General features: G+C 53.6%; 1 protein-coding gene across 2 annotated transcripts in view; it reads left to right on the plus strand.

The window, feature by feature from the left end:
• Positions 1 to 15,621, plus strand: part of STUM (stum, mechanosensory transduction mediator homolog) — a 56,685-nt gene extending 41,064 nt beyond the window's left edge. The window contains exons 2-3 of one of the 2 annotated variants that reach the window (XM_077901319.1): positions 9,781 to 9,960; positions 11,471 to 11,583. In XM_077901319.1, coding sequence (XP_077757445.1) covers positions 9,781 to 9,960; positions 11,471 to 11,568 — 278 coding nt within the window. In that variant the 3' untranslated portion in view covers positions 11,569 to 11,583. Of the gene's footprint in view, positions 1 to 9,780; positions 9,961 to 11,470; positions 11,584 to 14,610 lie in introns of those variants that run through there. The other variant, XM_077901320.1, reaches the window with a different exon arrangement.
• Positions 15,622 to 19,314: the final 3,693 nt, after the last annotated feature.

Below are 19,314 nucleotides of genomic sequence, written 5' to 3' on the forward strand. Positions count from 1 at the left end.
TTCTAGGGAGCTCATGCACAGGTATGGTTTTGGGCTGCCTGTTCAGGCTCTCCTGGACAATGCCCCCCAGTTCTCCAGGGACCCCCCCCCTTACAGCATAGTGTGGAAAACCAGAAGCCCAGACCTGTCTGGACCTTCTTCCTCTTCCTTTCACGTCATGCAGCTGGTCACCCGGTCCTGGGGACACGACGACGTGCTCTTCCTCCTGGGGTCCTTCCCAGCTTGTCCCTGCTGCCACTCCTTGTGTCCCCCCTCTGGCCTGTCATGGAGATCTTGGCGATGTCTCTCCTCCCAGCCTCCTGCCTCAGCCCTTCACCCCGCCCCGTCCTCCCCTTGGGGTCACAGTGTTTGTTCTAAAATTAAAACCTGAGGGGCACCTGGGTGACTCAGCCGGTTGAGTGTCTGCCTTCGGCTCAGGTCATGATCCCAGGGTCCTGGGATTGTGTCTCACGTTGGGCTCCCTGCTCAGCAGGAGGTCTGCTTCTCCCTCTCCCTCTGTTCTTCCCCCGGTTTGTGCTCTCTCTTTTGCTCTTTCTCTGTCTCAAACAAAGAAATAAAATCTTTAAAAAAATAATAAAATTAAAACCCAAATGTATAATTCCCTGTTGATTGCCATTGCCTGGAGAGGGTAGCCCAACCCCATAGCAAGGCCCTTGGCCCACCTTGACCCCATTCTTTTAATTTATGAAGGTATCCTATTTATTTATTTATTTATTTATTTATTTATTTATTTATTTATTTATTTAGGGATAGGGGCAGAGGGAGAGTGAAAGACAGAGAATCCTGAGCAGGGTCCACACCCAGCATGGAGCCTGATACAGGGCTCCATCTCATGATCCTGAGATTGTGACCTGAGCTGGAATTAAGATTGGATGCTAAAAAAAAAAAAAAAAAAAAAAAAAGGTTGGATGCTTAATGAGCACCCAAGCACCCCAACTTATTATATTTTTTGACAGAGTATGAGCCAGCCTTGTTTTCATCGCTCCCCTCTCTGTACCCTGTGCCACCCTCTGAGCTCCTAGAGAGGGACATGCTGGGTTGTATCTGGAATGCTCTTCCTTTCCTTCTTCCCTGGACCATCTCCATCAGCTTCCAGACCTCTCCCCACAATCACTTACTTGCCTGTGAAGTCTTCCCTGATACAACTGAACAGAATTTGTCACTGTTCCCTTTGTGACCTGGTGTGTGAACTAGAGGGGGGGCTCCCCCCGCCTGGCTGGGCTCTAGCTCTGGACTCTGGAATGCTCACTGGCATGAGGTTGGCACTCAGAGGGATAAATTAGAACTAACACATTGCCGTTGGGTAGGGCTCTTTATTTAGCGGGTAAGACTCATTTAAAACAATTAACACCTCTTCATATGAAAATGTGCTAAAATCATTCTTTAAACTTACTGCTGGAAAGATTAAAATGATGTTTTTATATTATAAATCCATTCACTTAATCCTTACTTTCTATAGCACTTTTAACTTTATATGGCCAAAGGGACCTATTACCATCATTTCCTAATTAGTAAAATTATTGATCCTAATTAATAATTGATGAATAATTTATCCAAATGAAAGCAACTGCTGGTAACATATGTGCATATAAATGTTGTACAAATCAGTAAGTGTACGCGGTGCTTGTGTTTCTATGTATATCCCAGAGTAATCCTGAACATGTCCATGTGGGTGAAAGGAGTGACCAGGAGTCCCCCCCACACCTCACACACATAAGTTTGCCTCCTCTTTCTTTCTAAGATTTTATTTATTTGAGAGAGAGAATGTGAGTGGGAGGCAGATGGAGAAAGAATCTGAAGTAGACTTTGTGTTGAGCTCAGAGCCTGATGCTGGGCTCAATCCCAAGACCTCAAGATCACAACCTGAGCCAAAACCAAGAGTCGGATGCTCAACTGATTGAGCCACCCAGGTGCCCTGAGTTTGCCTCCTCTTTCAGACGAAATGTGGGCCAACCCGTCTCCTCCCTGCAGAGCCTGGGTCTTTGCTGGTGTTGCCTTTTGTACAACTCTGAGTTCTGCAGAGCAGCGGATTCATTGGGCCGTCCTCTCCCCATGGCAGGCAGGCAGATGCATGTAGAGGCCCAGGGGCCTCTCATCAGTTTGGTGATTCTGGTGAGCTTCCATCTTTTGACAAGAGATGGACCAGATGGCTTCTAACTCAGAACTTCTGAGCTCAAGGACAGAGTTTTGTTATGCTCAAAATATCCATACATGTAGCAGGCCAAGCCATAGCAAATTTCTTTTCTTCAGCTGAGGATCAACCCACAGAAATGGCCATTTCATGTGGTTCAGCCCAGCGGAAGGAGGCAGGAAGGCTGAGGTTTGGCCACAGGTCAGGGCACCGTCTGCTCCAGGGCTTCCCATCAGGGATTCTGGCTGGGCAGGAGGGTGGTGGAGGGCTTCAAGGATATTTTGAAAATCAGGAAGGATGAGGTTTCTTTACTCATGTTTTTCATTTTTTTAATTGTACATAGGCATAACAAGAAATTTGCCATCCTCACCATTTTAAAAAAAGATTTTATTTATTTGACAGAGCATAAGCAGGGGCAGCAGGCAGAGGGAGAGGGAGAAGCAGGCTCCCTATTGAGCAGGGAGCCCGACTCGAGGCTCTATCCCAGGATTCTGGGATCATGACCTGAGAGGAAGGCAGACATTTAACCAAGTGAGCACCCCCAGGCGCCCCATCCTAACCATTGTTAAGCATATAGTTTAGTGGCATGAAGTCTGTTCACTCTGTTTTGCAACCAACCCCATCATCCATCTCCAGATGGATATCTTTTTTTTTTTTTTTTTTTTGTCTTGCAAGACTAAAACTCTGTCCCATGAAACACTAAGCCCCCATTCCCTCTGCCCCCAGTCCTTGGCCACCACCATCATCTTCTGTCCCTATGAATTCGACCCCTCTGGGTGCCTCACATGAATAAAATCACGTAGTATTTGTCCCTTCTTTATTGGCTTATTTCACTCAGCACGATGTCCTCAAGGTTCATCCATGTTATAGCAGGTGTCAGGATTTCCTTTCTTTTTAAGGATGAATAATCCAGTGTATGTGTACACCACCTTTTGTTTATCCACTCATCCACCTCTCAACCCCTGGGGTGCTCCCATGCTTCAGCCCTTGTGAACAATGCCTCTGTGAACACGGGGGTGCAGATACTGCTTTGCGACTCTGCTTTCAATTCTCTTGGGTACAGATCCAGAAGTGAAATAGCTGGACTATCTGGTATTTCTATTTTTACTTTGAGGGGCCTCCATATGTTCTCCACAGCAGCTGTACTAATTTTCCTATTTTTTAATGTAAAGATGCAACATTCTGGCTAAACAGAGCTCAGCCTTCTAAACTTGACAGATCTGGGTCTAAATCAAGGCTGCGCTGCGTGGCCGGATCATTCAACCTTTCTGAGACTTGCCCGGCCCCACCCCCCCTCATCTGTAGACTGGGAGTGTTAATAATTAGCTCTGAGCTGTAAGGATTAGAGGTAAGGTAGGCAGAGGGAGGGTACACGGTGTCGGTGTCGCACACTGTAGGTGTGGGGGGAATGGCATCTGTGTTATTTTTACTTAATATTTCCCCCACCTGCTCTTGCTCAGCTCTGTCATCATGCCACTTCTCTAGTGTTCTCCTTTTTTTAATGGTGTCAGCATGTGTTTATCTCATTTCCCACCATGCACAGTATGCCAGCAGAGGTTAAGGACTGAGGCACACTTCCCGCGGGGCCCTAAGTCCCCTGTTTCCATCTGTGTCCACTCCCAAGCCCTGAGTCCATGCCCCATCCCTCCGCAGCTCTGCTTGTCCATCTCACATACTGCCTACTCACCCAGCACCCTGCCGACACATGATGGTTTTCCATCACTGCTTCCGTTGTATCGCTCTCCTGCTTCGCCCTCCTGCTCAAAACCCTGCCAGAGCTCCATTGCCCCCAGCTTAGGGGCATGCACCTTCTCTGGGCATGCAGCACCCTTGGCCAAGACCCAGCAGCTGGCCACCCCTGGCCACGTCATGGGCCCTGCCCCCACAGCACCCTGTCCTGCTCCTGCCTGGGGGAGGAGGCTGGGGTTCAAGTGCCATTTCCATCATCCCCCCTCTGCAGACCGGGGCATTACCCTCGCTCCCTTCCTCCTCCATCAGGTGGGGATAAGGAGCTTCCTCACTCATCTGGGGGAGTCCAAGGGCATGGACCGAGTCAGGTGTCTGGATGGGCTGCAGAGAGACCTAAGTGCTGCAACCAGCTACATCTCCTAGGAAGGAGGATCCAGCAGCTGTCTGTGTCCCCGACCGGCTGTCCATGGGTGAGAGAATAATCACCTCCAGGTCCCGAGTCTCCTGGCTGGCTCTGTGCCGGGAACACGGAGGGGCCGGTTCCTTGTTTGATCCGTGCAGCTCACACTTGAGTGGGCATTTGCGAGGAGGGAGAAACTTGCTTAGAAATGAAGATTTGCCCCCCACCCCCACCCCCAGATCTAAATTTGGATCGTAGGTGGGACTCAGGCATCTGCATCGTTTCCCGCTATCCTGAGAAATAATTGACATCCCTCACGGTGTAAGTCTGAGGCGTAGAGCGCGGTGGGTTGATTTATAGTCGTTGTGAAACCATCACCGCGGCGGGTCCTGCTCACACCCAGCTTCTCGTGCAGACACAGGACAAAGAGAGAAAAAACTTTCATCCTTGCGGTGAGAACTCAGGATCGACTCTTAACTTTCATGTGCGCCCCACAGCAGTGTCCGCTACGTGACCCCCCAGTGCCTGCGACCCTCGCACCTGGGGTTTGCACCTCCTGACCCCCTCCCTCCGGCTCCCCCCCCACCCCCGCCTCTGGTAACCGCATGTCTCATCTCTTTTCCTGAGTTCACTTTTAGTTTTTGTTTTAGATTCCAGGTACCCGTGAGAGCCTGTAGTATTTGTTTCTCTCTGTCGGGCTTACTTCACTTAGTGCAATGAAGGCTTTATGTTTGCACGGTGGTAGGATTTCCTCGTTTTTTAATGGCTGAATAATATTCCATTGTACACATTCGTACCACAATGTCCTTCTCCGTTCATCCATCCGTAGACACTGGTTGCTTCCGTGTCTTGGCTGCTGTGAGTAATGCTGCAGTGAACATGGGGTGCAGATACCTTTTTGAATTAGTGTGTTTATTTTTTAAATATATATATTCCCCAAATTGGAATGCTGGACCATATGGCCATTCTATTTTTCATTTTTGAGGAACCTCCATACTGTTTTCCACAGGGGCTGCGCCCATTTACAATCCCACCAACAGTGCAAGAGGGTTCCCCTTTCTCTGTATCCTCGCCCACACCTGTTATTTCCTATGTCGTTAATTTTAGCCATTCTGACAGGTGTGAGGTGGGATCTCACTGATACTGAGTGATGATGAGCATCTTTTCATGTCTGTTGGCCATCTGGATGTCTTTGCTGGAGAAGCATCTATTCTGGTCCTTTGCCCATTTTTAATTGAGTAGTTTTTCTGCTACAGAGTTGTATGAGTTCTTTCTGTATTTTGGAGATAAACCCCTTATCAAATATAAGGATTGCACATATTTTCACCCATCCCACAGGTTGTCTTTTCACTTTGTGGATGGTCTCCTTTGCTGTGCAGAAGTTTTTAGTTTGATGTTGTTCCACTTGTATATTTTTTACTTTGATGCTTGAGCTTTAGGTATCACATGCAAGAAACTGTCACCAAGACCCACGTTGGGGAGCTTTGTGTCTGTTTCCTTCCAGTAGTTTCTTGGTTTCAGGTCTTACATTTAAGTCTTTGATCCCTTTCAAGTTAATTTTTGTCAATGGTGTGAGGTAGGGGTCCAGCTTCATTCTTTTCCATGTGAATATCCAGTTATCCCAGCGCCGTTGATTGAAAAGATTGTCTTCTCTCCATTGAGTGTTCTTGGCTCTCTTGTCAAAGATTAGTTGACCATATATGCCTGGGTTTATTTCTGGGCGCTCAGTTCTGTTCCATTGGTCTATTTGTTTTTATGCCAGTACTATATTGGTTTGCTTACTATTGCTCTACAGTATATCTTTTTAAAAAAATTATTTATTTGAGAGGGAGCAAGAGAGAGAGAGCAAGCGAGCACACAAGCAAGGGGCAAAGGCAGAAGGAGAAGAAGACTCCCTGCTGAACAGGGAGCCCCATGCAGGGCTTGATCCCAGACCCTGAGATCATGACCTGAGCCGAAGGCAGACGCTTCACTGATGGAGCCCCCCAGACACCCCTCTATAGTCTAGCTTGACATCAGGAAGTGTGGTGCTTCCCACTTTATTCTTTCACTGACTTCCCAGGTGTGGTTATCAGTTTCACTTTGAAGATGGGGAAAGCCACAGGTCAGGCAGGCTCTGTAAGCAGGGCTATAGGATGGCCTGGTGAAGTTTCTGGTCGGGCGGGCCAAATACTGGCTGTATTTGGGAAAAGCAGAATTAGCTTCCCTGCCTGGCGCAGTGGGAGAAGCAGCTCTAATGCCAGGAAAGCTTTTTGCTTGTTGTTTTCACTCAGGCAATGCCCCCAATGCCCTGGATGAACAGGTACATTGGCTTTGCTCTGTTGGCTTTGTCTGCCATTTCCCCAGCCGGAGCAGTCAAATACAGCTTCCTGGTGTGCTCGCAGGCTCTTCTGGTCCAATGGGGCTGAGAGCCATAGCAGCTAGGGCCATGTCTCATCCCTTGAGGGCTGCCCCTATGTCTCATGCCTTATCTGGGTGGGGGTAGGGGGACTCCTCTCACTTTCCCAGACTCTCCATTTGGAAGAGTCTGGGAGCTACCCCCAGCCTTGGCCATGAATTAATCCTCCTGCCTATGCAGAGTGGGGAAACCCTCTACGATGGGCAATGGCTTTGCCCTGGGGGTGATTTGCTTGCCGCCTGTCTCTTGGCTGGAGGGTTAGAGGGCCACATGGCTTCCACGTGTTCCTTCCAGCCCTCGGGTTACATGTGGTAGGTAGACCTTCTCCACTGTTGGGATGATGACTTGGGCTGTGCGGGTGTGAACTCCATGTGCCAAGGTCTCTGCTGGTTGTCGTAGATCCATGCTGGATGTTCCCACCCGCATCACAGTCAGATTCCGGTGCTCCGGCCCCACAGATTTGCCTGCAATCCCTGTACAGCTAGATCAGAGTAGGGGCCCCCAGAAGTGACCTGCAATGCTCAGGGGAGACCTCTGGGTGGGCAGGGTGGGATCCTCTAGTGGTGTTTTGCTCATGCATAGTCGTTGGCTATTCTTGTTGTGAAGCAAAATGATATCAGCAAGGACCTGTGTCATCATCCTGGTGACATCATTCCCTCCAGGTGTCTATAGTTTTAACAAATACTGCAGGTGACAAAGCAGGAGGTCTGAGGATGCAGTTAACACTGGTTACATTTCTTTGGATCCCTACATTCCACCTACTATGCACAGGCCAGAAAGTGCATGGGATGCCACCTGGGGTCTAAGAGGGACCATCAGGCCCTCAAGAGGCAGAAACACCCAATTGGTGGTGATTGTAAAGAGGAGGAGGATGGGCAGGATTGGGATTGGGAATCAGCACATGGACCTGAGGGATCAGCCTTGGATCTGGGGCATATGGGTGTAGAGCCAGGGAAAGGCCACCTTGGGAGCCAGTGGGAGCCACCAGGGTTGGGCAGGGAAGGGCCAGGAGCCAGAGTGCAGAGAGGAAGAAATATGGATGCCAAGGCAGCTTCCTTGAGGAGCAGGAGCTCCAGAGGAAGAGGAAGAGGGGGAGTGTGAGGATGGTTACTGGTCTGTTGACTGGTTTTGCAAATGTCCTGCTCTCTCGTCTGCACTTGCTGTGAGGCAGAGACAGCCAGCAAGAACATGGCCTCAGATGGCCGTGGGGTCAGTCCCTGCCTATGACCATGACCTTGCACAGGATACTTGATTCTTGAATGTATGCACTTATTTTTAGGGATTTTTTTAGTCTCTTTTTTTGCATTTTAAAATTTTTATTTAAATTCAGTTAACATATAATGTATTATTGGTTTCAGAGGTAGAGATCAGTGCTTCATTAGTCTTATATAACACCCAGTGCTCATCACATCATGTGACCTCCTTCATGTCCATCCCCCAGTGACCCCATCCCCCCACTCCCCTCTTCTCCAGTGACCCTCCGTCTGTTTCCTAGGATTAAGAGTCTCTTAGGGTTTGTCTCCCTCTCTGATTTCGTCTTGTTTTTTTCCCCCCTCTCTTCTAAGTCTCTGTTTTGTTTCTTAAATTCCACACATGAGAAGATTTCATTTTTTTGATGGCTGAGTAATACTCCATTGTATAAATGTACCACATCTGTATCTATCTGTCTATCGATGGACATCTGGGCTCTTTCCATAGTTTGGCTGTTGTGAACATTGCTGCTATAAAGATTGGGCTGCAGGTGCCCTTTGGATCACTACATTTGTAACTTTAGGGTAAATACCCAGTAGTGTGCATGCACTTTAAAATGTAGGTTTTGTTATTATTTAGATATGGAGAGGCCAACAGATCAGGAAATGACAGTCATTGAAAGGATAGTTAGTCACACTTCCTAAAAGGAGGTGTCACGCCATGCTGCAGGGGTCAACATGAGGAGGTGCCAGAGATGGTCAGGAGACAGAGGTCACAAGGGGCAAACATGGGCCTTCACTGTAGTTTGCAGGGAAGGAGCACACAAGGTAGGGTCAGCAGGCTAGGGGCTGGCCAGTTTGAACAATTTCAGGGGGCTGTCCTGAATCTGGCCCTGAGCGATCAGGGTGGGGGTCTCGCAGCCTGGAGTGTGAGGGTCCATAAAGGAGCTGGTTGAGGTGTGGGCTCTGGACTCGGGAGTCGAGTACCAGGTCTAGGAATCAGCTAGCCCTGAGGGGCTGTCTCTCCAAGGGCAGCAAGACTCCAGGTGTTGAAGCACAAGGGACATCTGGTTAATGCGGTGTGTTAGTGCGGGGGCAGAATCATGCTCCCCCAAAGATGTCTACACACTGACCCCCCCAGAACCTATGTGGATGTTACTTTATACAGTCAAGGGGAGGGTCTGCAGATGTGATGTGAGATGCGAGGTTTCCCTGGATTATCTGGTGAGCCCAATGCAAAGGGTCCCTACCAGAGGAAGGCAGCAGGCCGGCTGCCCTGAGGGGTGCTGCAGGCTCAGAGCCCATGTTGGAGAAGAGCCTGACTCTGGGGAAATGTCATTAAGGGCAGCGCTGTCACCTGCAGGGATCTGAGAAGTCATGCCAGGGAAGGGAGCTGGACACACACACTATGTTGCTTTGGGCTCTAACCCCACCCCGCCCCCACCGCAGGTCTGGAGGTTCTGGGGGAACACCATCAGAGGAGGGTCTCTGAAGGATTGGCACTGGCCTGTGCTCTCTCCACTCTGCAGGCACCTGGGGCCTGAGCTCCCATCCCTTTGTGTGTGCGCTGGGGGTCACTTCCTAATTTACCTCTATTGGGTGGCTCCTGTGTCACCCCAGTGATGCTGACTCTTCTGAACTGCTAGGCCCTTTATAGCCTTTGCCACACAAGATCAATACCTTTTCCACCGGGCTGTTCAGTGTCCTTGCAGGTGGCTGCACTATGGCTCCCACATGGGACGGACAGCTTGTGATGGTCCCAGGACTGTGCCGGGCCTCCTGCGGCTGGTACATCGGCCCCTCCAGCACGGGGAAGAGAGGCAGGCCGGGTCTGAGTGGAAAGGTGCTGGACACCGGGTCGCCCCTCTCCTAGCTGCCAGGGGGTGGGCGGCTGGGCCCCAGGCCAGCTGGAAGCACGCGTGTGGCTGTACCCCCAGTGCCCTCAGGAGGTTGTCCATCCTGCCTCTCACAGGGACGTTTGTCTCGGCCTTTGCCGTGCTGTGCGGAGCCCGTACCGACCTCCCGGACAGGCATGTGTGCTGTGTCTTCTGGCTGAACATTGCAGCGGCCCTCATCCAGACCCTCACGGCCATCGTCATGGTGGGCTGGATCATGAGCATCTTTTGGGGCATGGACATGGTCATCCTTGCCAGTGAGTAGCCACCTGTACTGTGCCTTCTGGGTCAGGGGCTGGACCAGGGCTGGAGGAGGGTCAGGAGCCCAATGGTCTGGGTGATTGTGATCCTTCCTGCGGGTGTTGGTGCTTTGTGGCGAGGTCTACTCCTCCCCGGAGACTGGGCACTCAAGGGGGCTCCCCTGTGTCCTTGTCACTAGAGTCTGCAGCCGCCTGGCAGAGGGGACCCTCCCTCCCCCTCTCCTGTACTCCCAGCCCAATGCCTGCAGGGAGTCCCAAGTGCAGACCCATAGAAACCTCACCCAGAGGATGTGAACAAGACAGGACAGAGCTTCTGTTCAGCTTGGACGCATGGGGCATCCTATTTGTCAAAGGAACAGCCCCTGACCACCCTGGGTAGCTGGGGTGTGGCCCATGTGAGGTGACGACCCTGTGCCTAGCGGCCCCGTCTCCATCATGCAGTTTTCAGAAAGAAGGAAAGTGTATGTGGCCTCTCCACCCACAGGAAACCCTGTAGCTGCGGCTGTTGTTCTGTTTTGTTTTTATAGCCGGGACAGCACGGTTTTCTCCTTCCTTTGATTTAAGCTTTGTTCATTGTTGAGGGGACCTTTGCCAATCACTTAGCACTTTATGATTCAGACACAAAACTGTTTTGTGAAAGTGTTCACGGAACCAAGTTAAGTTTACCAAAACGACTTCCCATCTATGAAACAACCCAGAAAGACAGCGCACGTGCCTGGAAGCAGCCCCGCGGGTGGCCAGGCACCCCGTGTGCGTCCCCTGCATTTTCACACGTCTGTCTATGGCACAGGGCCCCTGTCCACGGGGCCCTTGCCCAGGAGAATCCGAATCCTTTCAGGCACCACGTTGCCTCTCTTCACACCCCAGGCGCCTCCTGGTGTCCTAGCAGCAAAACCATTCATAGGCTGGACTGTCAATGTTAGAGAGAAGGACAGCAGAGACAGGAGAGGAATGATCTAGGATCACCTGTAGCGGACTGTGCATTCAGGATCCTCAGAGGATGCAGGGCACACACAGATGCCAGGGCCAGGCGAGGCCTCGGGTCAGTGACCAGGCAAGCCACTCGGCCAGAGAAAATGCAAGCCCTGGAGCCTGAGTGAGATCCAGCAGAGCCAGTGGATTGGACAGAGTGGCTGCCTGGATGCAGGTCTTCAGCAGCAGAGGTCAGGGAAGGAGTGGGTGGATGTTGTGTCGGGACATCCCAGAGTCAGGGCAAACCAGGCAGGCCCTGGGAGGCAAGGGCAGCCAGAGAAACAGGAGGGGAACACCAGCCCTGGCTGGCAGCTGGGGGTGGGCTGGCCCCATAGCGGGCTAGGCTGCGCGGGCTGCTCTCAGGGCTGCGCTGCCCTGTCAGGACATCGAGGCACACGGACCCCGGGAAGGGAGTAGGCTGAGAAGGCAGCGAGTAAGGCAGGCCCTTTATGGGAGCCTCTCCCTGTGCACTTGAGCAGGGCCTGCAGAGCACTGCAGACAGGCAGGGAGTGATGCATGCTGGTCACTTCCCTAGGGGCCTGTGGCACGGCCTGCAGGCTTCTGACCCTTTCCCGGCCAGAACCTGGGAGGCCTGCTCTGGGAAGCATCCTCAGCTGCAGTTGCAAGACCTGACTCCTTCGACTTCTTCTTCCCATATCACCCCAGTGTCTGGCCAGGCACTTGGACATGTTAGGAAGGGAACTTTCTGCTAAAGTGGAACACACCCACATCTTAATAAAAGTGAGTTGGCGTCTAATCTATAGAGCTTTCTGGTTATTTTTATCTTGGTTACCCTTAAAACCCAGGAACCACAGCGTCTGTGTCTTAGAGATAACTGAAAGGGCCCCCCAGTCAGGTCCTAGATGAGGGACTGTGGACCCCAAGAAGCAAGATGGGGACCTGGTGACTTCTCTTTCCATCACCCCAGACGGTGGGCTCAGTCAGAAACCCCTATCTTATGGCTGGTGCGTCTGGTGTAATCAAGCTGCAGGATACCCACATTCCCACCCTGCTCCAGGGCCCCAGGCCTTTGCTGTGGCCAGTACACTTCTTGGGCGTCTGCACACAGGCTCCAGGGATGCTGTTTTTTGTGCCCGACTCTTCAGACTTGGCTGCACAAGAAAACCCACCACATCTCACTGCTGCCCACCAACCCCTTCTGCCTGCCAGACTCAGCCACCCATCTCCCCAGGGTGCCTTCCCGCTTTTCCAGAAAGGAAACTCACCCTGGAAGGATATGGAATTGCCACCCTTGAGATGGGGCTGCAGGCTTAGATGGCTCTGAGCAACAGTGCAGCGTCCATGTCCCAGGATGCCCACCCTGAAGGGAGGTCCTGTGAATGACTCATCTGTCCTAATTGATAGTTGGATAGGGCCACTCCAGGCTCTTCCTGCAGAAATGAAGGAAACCTCTCAGTGGAAACAGTGCAGGATGACCTTTTTTTAAGATTTTATTTTTATTTATTTTTATTATTGACTTATTTATTATTTATTTTTTTATTTATGAAAGACAGAGAGAGAGAGAGGCAGAGACATAAGCAGAGGGAGAAGCAGGCTCCCTGCAGGGACCCTGATGCAGGACTTGATCCCAGGACCCCAGGATCATGACCTGAGCTGAAGACAGATGTTCAAGCACTGAGCGAGCCACCCAGGCGTCCTTTATTTTTATTTTTTTGAGAGAGGAGACAGAGAGAGAATGAGCGCAGGAAGGAGGTGGGGCAGAGGGAGAGGGAGAAGCAGACTCCCTGCTAAGTGGGGAGCCCACCCTGGGGCTCAGTGCCAGGACCCTGAGATCACAACCCAAGCTGAAGGCAGACACTTAACTGACTAAGCCACCCAGACGCCCCGAGGATGACTTCCATACAGGAGTGTCCGGGGGGTCATCTATACACACACTATCAAGAAAACCCCCCAAGAGGACAAGAAGGGATCTAGGTAGAAGTTAAAGCCAGGGACTTTACAAGCCGCTCTGATAATAACAAGCCAACAAGAGCCAATCCTGCTGGAGGATGGAGAGATACGTGGTCTTCCTCTGCCGTCCTCTCCCTGCTGCCACGCCCACGGCAGACACCGCTAACCTCATCGTGACACCTTCTGCTCATCCATCCACGTGTTCTCCGCACGGGGCTCGGGTGCCACCGCCTGTGGATTGAGATGTCTGTACAACAAAACCTATTTGCCCCGTGGCCTGGCCTCGGTTTGTCCCAAGGCATTAGGCTCTGTGAACGTGGCTCCTGTCCCTATGCGGGATGACCATGCGGCTCCAGCAGAGCCCAGCTGGGGCCAGGAGGGAGCACCTCACATCCCGAGTGTGTCCTGCAGTCGTCCCTCTGCAGGTGGACCCGGCAACCCAGAGCGAGGGGCAGGAGGTGGCCCCCGAGGGGGCTTCTAGGTGGGGCTGCAGGCTGTGCACCTGGGGAGGGGAGGGGAGGGCCGGGGCCGCACCCCTGCAGCCCCGCACCCACCTGCCGGCCCCTGGACCACGGGCACAGCACGCACATGGCCGGCCACCGTTTAGACTTCAGCCAGGCCCTCTGGCCTCTGTTTTCACCCTGTTTTCTCTTTTTCTTTTCCTCCTCTCCCTCCTGCCGCCTCACATCCCTGTGTTGTCCCAGTTTCCCAAGGTGAGTCTGCTGATGGGCGCTGCCTGCCACCCCCCCCCACCCTTGCTCCCCTCCTCGCGCCCCTGAACCCCTCCCCCACTCTCACCCCAGCCAGCTGCCAGGCTTTTATCTTCTTTCTGGTTTTTATCTATTTTCTTTATTGTTGTGTGCTGCTGTTTATTCTGTGGTGTTTTCTTTTTGCGTCTTTGTTTGGATTTCTAGCTTTTGATTTTGGAAAATGTTGTAGAGCAGACAAAAGTTGAGAGCCTAGCATCCTAAGCCCCTCGGGCCTCACCCCCGGCTTCAGGAACTCATGGTCACTGTCCTTTATCTGTGACATCTTATCTCTTTCCTGCATTTCCCCCACTCTATTTAGGCTTAAAATTGGTGAATAATTTGGTAAATAATGAGAGAAAACAACCATCCAGTCCACAGAAGCTCCTCTGGGGGCCCAGAAGCCAGCTCATGGCAGGGTTGGGGGGGGCATCTCACAAATTCCAAACTCATAATTTCATCTCTAAATATTTCACGGCTAAATTTCCCCACCGGTCTCATGACGATCAACAGTGTTTTAAAGGCTCGGCACCTTCACTCATGTTTGTCTGTGTCCCAGATGTCCGGCTAGTGGAACACGCACACGGTGACAGTCTTCGGTGTTCCACCTTCTTGTTTTTCTTTCTGTCCTCCTCTCTGTCCATATGTCCCAGATGCCTGGCGCTTGGGGAGGAAGGCTGGCTCAGCACTTTCTCCCAAGACTTGCCTCGGGAAGTCATGCCAGGCCGGGTTTTTGGGCAGTGGCTTCAGGGATGTGCATTCAGGGGCACGTTGATCATTTTGCCACCCCCACCCCAATGCCCTCCTGTCCTCTATCCCCGCTAAACCCAAAGTCCCGCAGTTCTCTCGGGACTGTAAAGTCCATGCCCTTGCGAACAGGTGGACCCTGAGTATAGCAGTCATTCACACCTCGGTGTGAATAAGATCTCATGACCATATGGCAGTTCACAGGCACTTCCTGGAGCAATCCTAAAGGAAGCAGGCTTCTAAATATCTCTCCTCTGCTTCTTCCTCACAGGCTACAAGGAGCAGGGCATCCCACAGCAGCTGTGAGCCCGAAGGAACCACCGAGAATTCCAGGGTGATCCCATGAGGGCTGCACCAGGCAGCAGTGGGCACCAGGACCTTTACATATTCTCTTCTGCCATTTCCTGGGTTTGGAGTGGAAAGGGGGGATTTAAAAAACATTATTTATTTTGAAAACGCATCTGCTTTTCTTGGCAGGCTGTGAGACTGCCAGCCCCTCCCCCTATTCCAGAAAGACACAGGCACCCAGTGTATCTCAGGGGTGGGGAGTGGGGGCCAGATTACTGGCAGCGAGGCTGGAATGCGTGGCTCGCCCCTGCCCTGCACAGCTCCCTGCCCACTGCCAGGGCACACTGGGACTTCCAGGCCAGGCAGCAGGGGCGCACCGAAGGTCAGGATGTGGCCGAGCCTTCCTCTGGGTCCCCAGCCCCTGTCTGAATGTTTGCACTGTGGTCTCCCCGGGGACCGAGCCAGGGCAGGAGTGAGGATGCACACACTCCAGCCCAGTGCTTGCCCTCAGCCATCCCAGGACTGCCTGGGGACGGATGCCCGAAAGTCTCTCCTGGCCCTGCACTCCCGTGGCAGCCAACCCTTCACCCACCCCCTTCTCGCCACTGAAATCTCTGGGCCTGGGTGTGTTTTGACCTTTGTTTCCCTAGAAAGCTGCCAGTGACTCCATCCATGGGTGAAACTGCTAGAATGGCCAGGTGTCCATACACAGAATCCCCAGCACAGGTGTGAGCAAGCACAGGTCAGCAGCCTTTCACATTATACTTAACACCACTCCTGGTCCACAGCCGTTCTCCTGAAATCCTTGGGGCTGGATGGGTCTCTGAAATCAGAAAACTTGGATTTGAGAAAGAATAAGAGCCATTTATTGTGCATTTCCTAACACCCCAGCATTCTAAAGCAGCTCCCCACCATCAAGCACGTGACTGTTCTTGCAAAGAATCCTGTGAAAAGTCAGACGATTTGGGTTCAATAAAAACCATACATAGTCTCACCTTGCTTGGTTCAGGACCGATTTTGGCATAAGTTATGGAAGAAAACTGAGCAGCCAAGAGCTTTTGGGGATTTAGAATTGGGGAAAAAAAAGATTGTACGGGTAGATTTCTTGCTGCTCTCTTGCAGACGAGACCCTGGGACTCTGCTGGTGTTATGCAGAGATTTTTCCCGTTGGGAAGGGTCTGTTGGGGCCCCCAGGGCACCTGTACACCTGGTTGTTAGGGAGCCGGACCCCAGGGCGGGGGAAGGAGCTCACAGGAGGCGTTGGGGCCGCTGGGGGTCGGGTACTGATCTGAAATGAAGAGACAGGCGATCCAAAGTCACAGTGACAAGCTGAGCCTCTCCATGTCTGTTTTCATTTGCTTTCTGACGTGGTAATTGCTGAACAGTAGGACTGGCCTGAAGCTGTCTGCACCCCCACTGGACTCCCCAGAGGGCTTCTAACTGTCGGAGACTCAGAGTGCCGCCAGGGCTGGAGCAGGGACCGGTCTGGTCTTTTCCCTGTGGCTGGATGGGCGTGCCTAGGGAGCCTGCGTGTGGGCAGGCCCCTGACCCCCCGAGAGCTGCTTTGGGGCCCCTGAGTCTCCATTCTCAACCCTTAGCCGGGGGCAGCTGCCCGCTTACCTCACCCACTGGGCTTTCTGATTACAGTCCTGCCAGGGAAGCACCTCGGGCTTGCTGTGTTGCTGTGGATTGGGCAGCTCTCTGCTTCCATGGAAAACAAATCCCCGCAGCCGGTACCCCCCAGCCCCCAGCTCCGACTCAGAGGAGGGCTCTCTGTACCCCACCTGATCCTGCCCCCACCGTCCACCTGCCCAGGCCCAGGCTCCACTTTCTGAGCACCTGGCTCTGTCTTTCTTCCTGCCTCCCTCTCTGGCTGACCCCAGCCAGGTTTCGGCTGTTTCTTTGTGTTTGGAATCCTGTGCATTTTCAAGGCGGGGGATCAGATTTGGTTTGATCCAGAAAGCCAGAAGCTTTTGGTGTGTGAGGACGGTGCCGTCTGGGCCAAGAAGACAGCAGGTGGCTGCTGGCTGCTCCACAGGAGGCTGCGTCAGACGAGGGAGCCTCTGTAGCCAGGTTAGAGGAGCTCTGGCTGAGGGACGTGACAGGCCCAGCCACCCTCCCACGGCCCCTTGCCCCAAACCCTCGGAGTGTGGCAGAGTGGGGCCCCCGCCCTGGGAGCATAGGATCCTTCTTTCCTGCCTCAGGCTGGGGTGGCTGCTGAGAGGTAGAGAAGAAAGAACAATTTATGTTGCATGTTTAGTGGCAATCAGATATAGGTGCAGTTTTCTTGAGTGACAGGTGTCACCAAGATCCCTGGCGTGGGATGGCTAATACAGGGGCTCGTGGGCCCCCAAGGCTACTTCAGCTCCTGCAGCTCCCCTCAGCTACCAGCTGCTTCCAAACTTGAGAGGATGTCAGCCTCCAGAGGAAGCCCTTCCCGGGTAGCTGAGGGGTGTGAGGAATGGGGGGACCCCCATCCTCTGCACACCCAGTGAGGATTGCCGTGCAGGGGAGCAGCTCCAGATAGCGACTCTCTACTGTGCTGTGGCCTGTGGCCTTAGAGTCACCGTTTTAGATGTGGGGCAGTGGCCAGTGTTTCACAAGAAGGCCAAGCTGGCCACACAGGCCGTTGGAAGGCCAGAGTTCACTTATTAAACACCAGGCAGCTGAAAAGTGGGATTCTCATGCCAGCAAGTGCTTGGTTGACACACAGCTTGTTGGTGACAGAGCTGGGCTTGCCCTGGTGGCCCAGCATGTGGGCGATAGCCCAGAGGTCACAGGGCACACTTGAGGTGGGGCCTTTCATTGCTCAGACTGTTGTAGGGTACTCCTCAGCTAAGGTATTTGGGGCTGGGATCGCAGGCATGCAGGGAACATCACTGCCCGTGAGATACACCCAGGACGTCATGGTGGCACTGGGACCAGAGTGGTGGCTCTCTGGAGCAAGAAGGAGGCCTGGGTGGCCCGGGAGCATCCTGTGCGCAGCAGAGACTGTTTGGTTCTGAGTCCGGCTGGGATGCCCAGGGCCCCTGTGGGGGCAGTGGGAGGCAGAGGGCTCCCCGCCAGTCCCTGCACCCCTCCTGCCTGGCCCCGGAGCCAGTCCCTGGCTGCACATGAGGGGAGGCTGGAAGGGACCTGGACCAAGATGCCTTCCCTCTGCTGCCCCAGCACCATGCATCAGCCTAGATAATGTTGGGCCCTTGCCAGGCGGAGCGTGGCGCATTTGACCTCTGAGGCCCCTTGCCCGAAGCCTGGCAGGGGTGCTGTCAGGATGCTGAGTTCCCAGATGTCAGGACCGAGGTGCCCAGAGAGCAAGGCCCGAGCCCAGACATGCAGCTCAGGGCGGCACAGCTGACTCACGGCCGGCATCGGAGCACTGCCGCAGAAGGAAGGGGGTTGTGGGGCGCCGGGAGGCCTGGACGCCTGGCCCCTGTGGAAGCAGCAGATGACAGGGAAAGCTTCCTCGGCAAGGACTGGGAGCCTCCACAACGTGCCATCCTGGGCCACCCTCCAACCCACACCCCGGAGCGGCGACCAGGGCTGGAGCTAGCAAAGGAGTTGCCTGGGGCCTGGCACGGAGGATGGGGTCCCTCACCGCCACCGCCCGGGGGCTCCAGGCACTCTGACTCCCCCACCCCCCTGAGCCATGGCTGCGACTCCAGCCTCATGCAGACGCCACTAGGGCCGAGGAGCAGTGGGGAGGACGCACACAGAAGGGAGAGGAAACCACACTGTTGGAATTTCCCCGGGCGGGGGCCAGGGCCCCAGACCTCAGAAGAGCCAAATGCCAAGCCCAGGCCTGCACCAGGTGGGGCCGAGTCCCCAGGCCCAGGAGAACGCCTTCCCAGGGCCTGAGGCTCTCCAGGAGTAAGCAAGGGGTCCACTGAGGTGGTCCTTCTGTGCCAATTCAGCTCTTGAAAAAAAAATCTGCAGGGTGTTCTCTTGGGAACCCCCAACCCTGCGCAGATGGGGTGAGTTTGCAAGGGTGGCTTTGGGGTTGGCTGGACAGGGGCTGCTGGGCCTGGGGCTGAGCCAGGGTGGGGCCTCCTGAGGCTTTTGTGCCCCTGGGTGTTTCTATGCTGTGAGAGATGCTGGCTGCCTCTGCATCATGTCAGCTGCTCAGGAATGTATCATTTAAGAGTGCGTCCCCTCCCTGCTGGTGGCCTCTGGTTTACTGTAGTATCCCGCCTTTTGCCAGTTGGCTTGAGGCTCTCAGCAGAGGCACTGGAGTTGGAAGAACACATTGGAGTTGGAGGAGCACATTTAGAGCACCCCCTGCTGCGTTGACCTTCCCTGGAGACCATGACCTTGCATGCAAGGGAGCAGGGCGGGGGCGCGGGTGGCAGGGGCTGCTGCTGACCATCGGCTGCCATATGCTCCCGACCAACCTGCCCGGGGCTTGAGCCTGGGTTCCTTCTTCTCAACAGTCTTGCTGAGCCGCCCGCAGGCAGTTCTTGCAAGTGGGGCTCCCTGTGCCGTATCTGTGTGTCCAGCAAGCACTCAATGGGTACGGATGCAGCCTGGGGGGGCTCCTGGAGAGCAGTGTCCAGGCCACCTGCATAGGGAGAACAGCAAGGTGAGCGGAGGCAGGGCAGCAGATCACCCCGTGGAGGCCGCTATGTGAGGCCAGAAGGCCAGGAGGCCACGCTGCAGGAAGGGAGGCAGGGTTAGCCTGAGGTTGGGGGAG

Source organism: Canis aureus, chromosome 6 (genome assembly GCF_053574225.1).
Source record: "Canis aureus isolate CA01 chromosome 6, VMU_Caureus_v.1.0, whole genome shotgun sequence".
Taxonomy (NCBI): domain Eukaryota; kingdom Metazoa; phylum Chordata; class Mammalia; order Carnivora; family Canidae; genus Canis; species Canis aureus.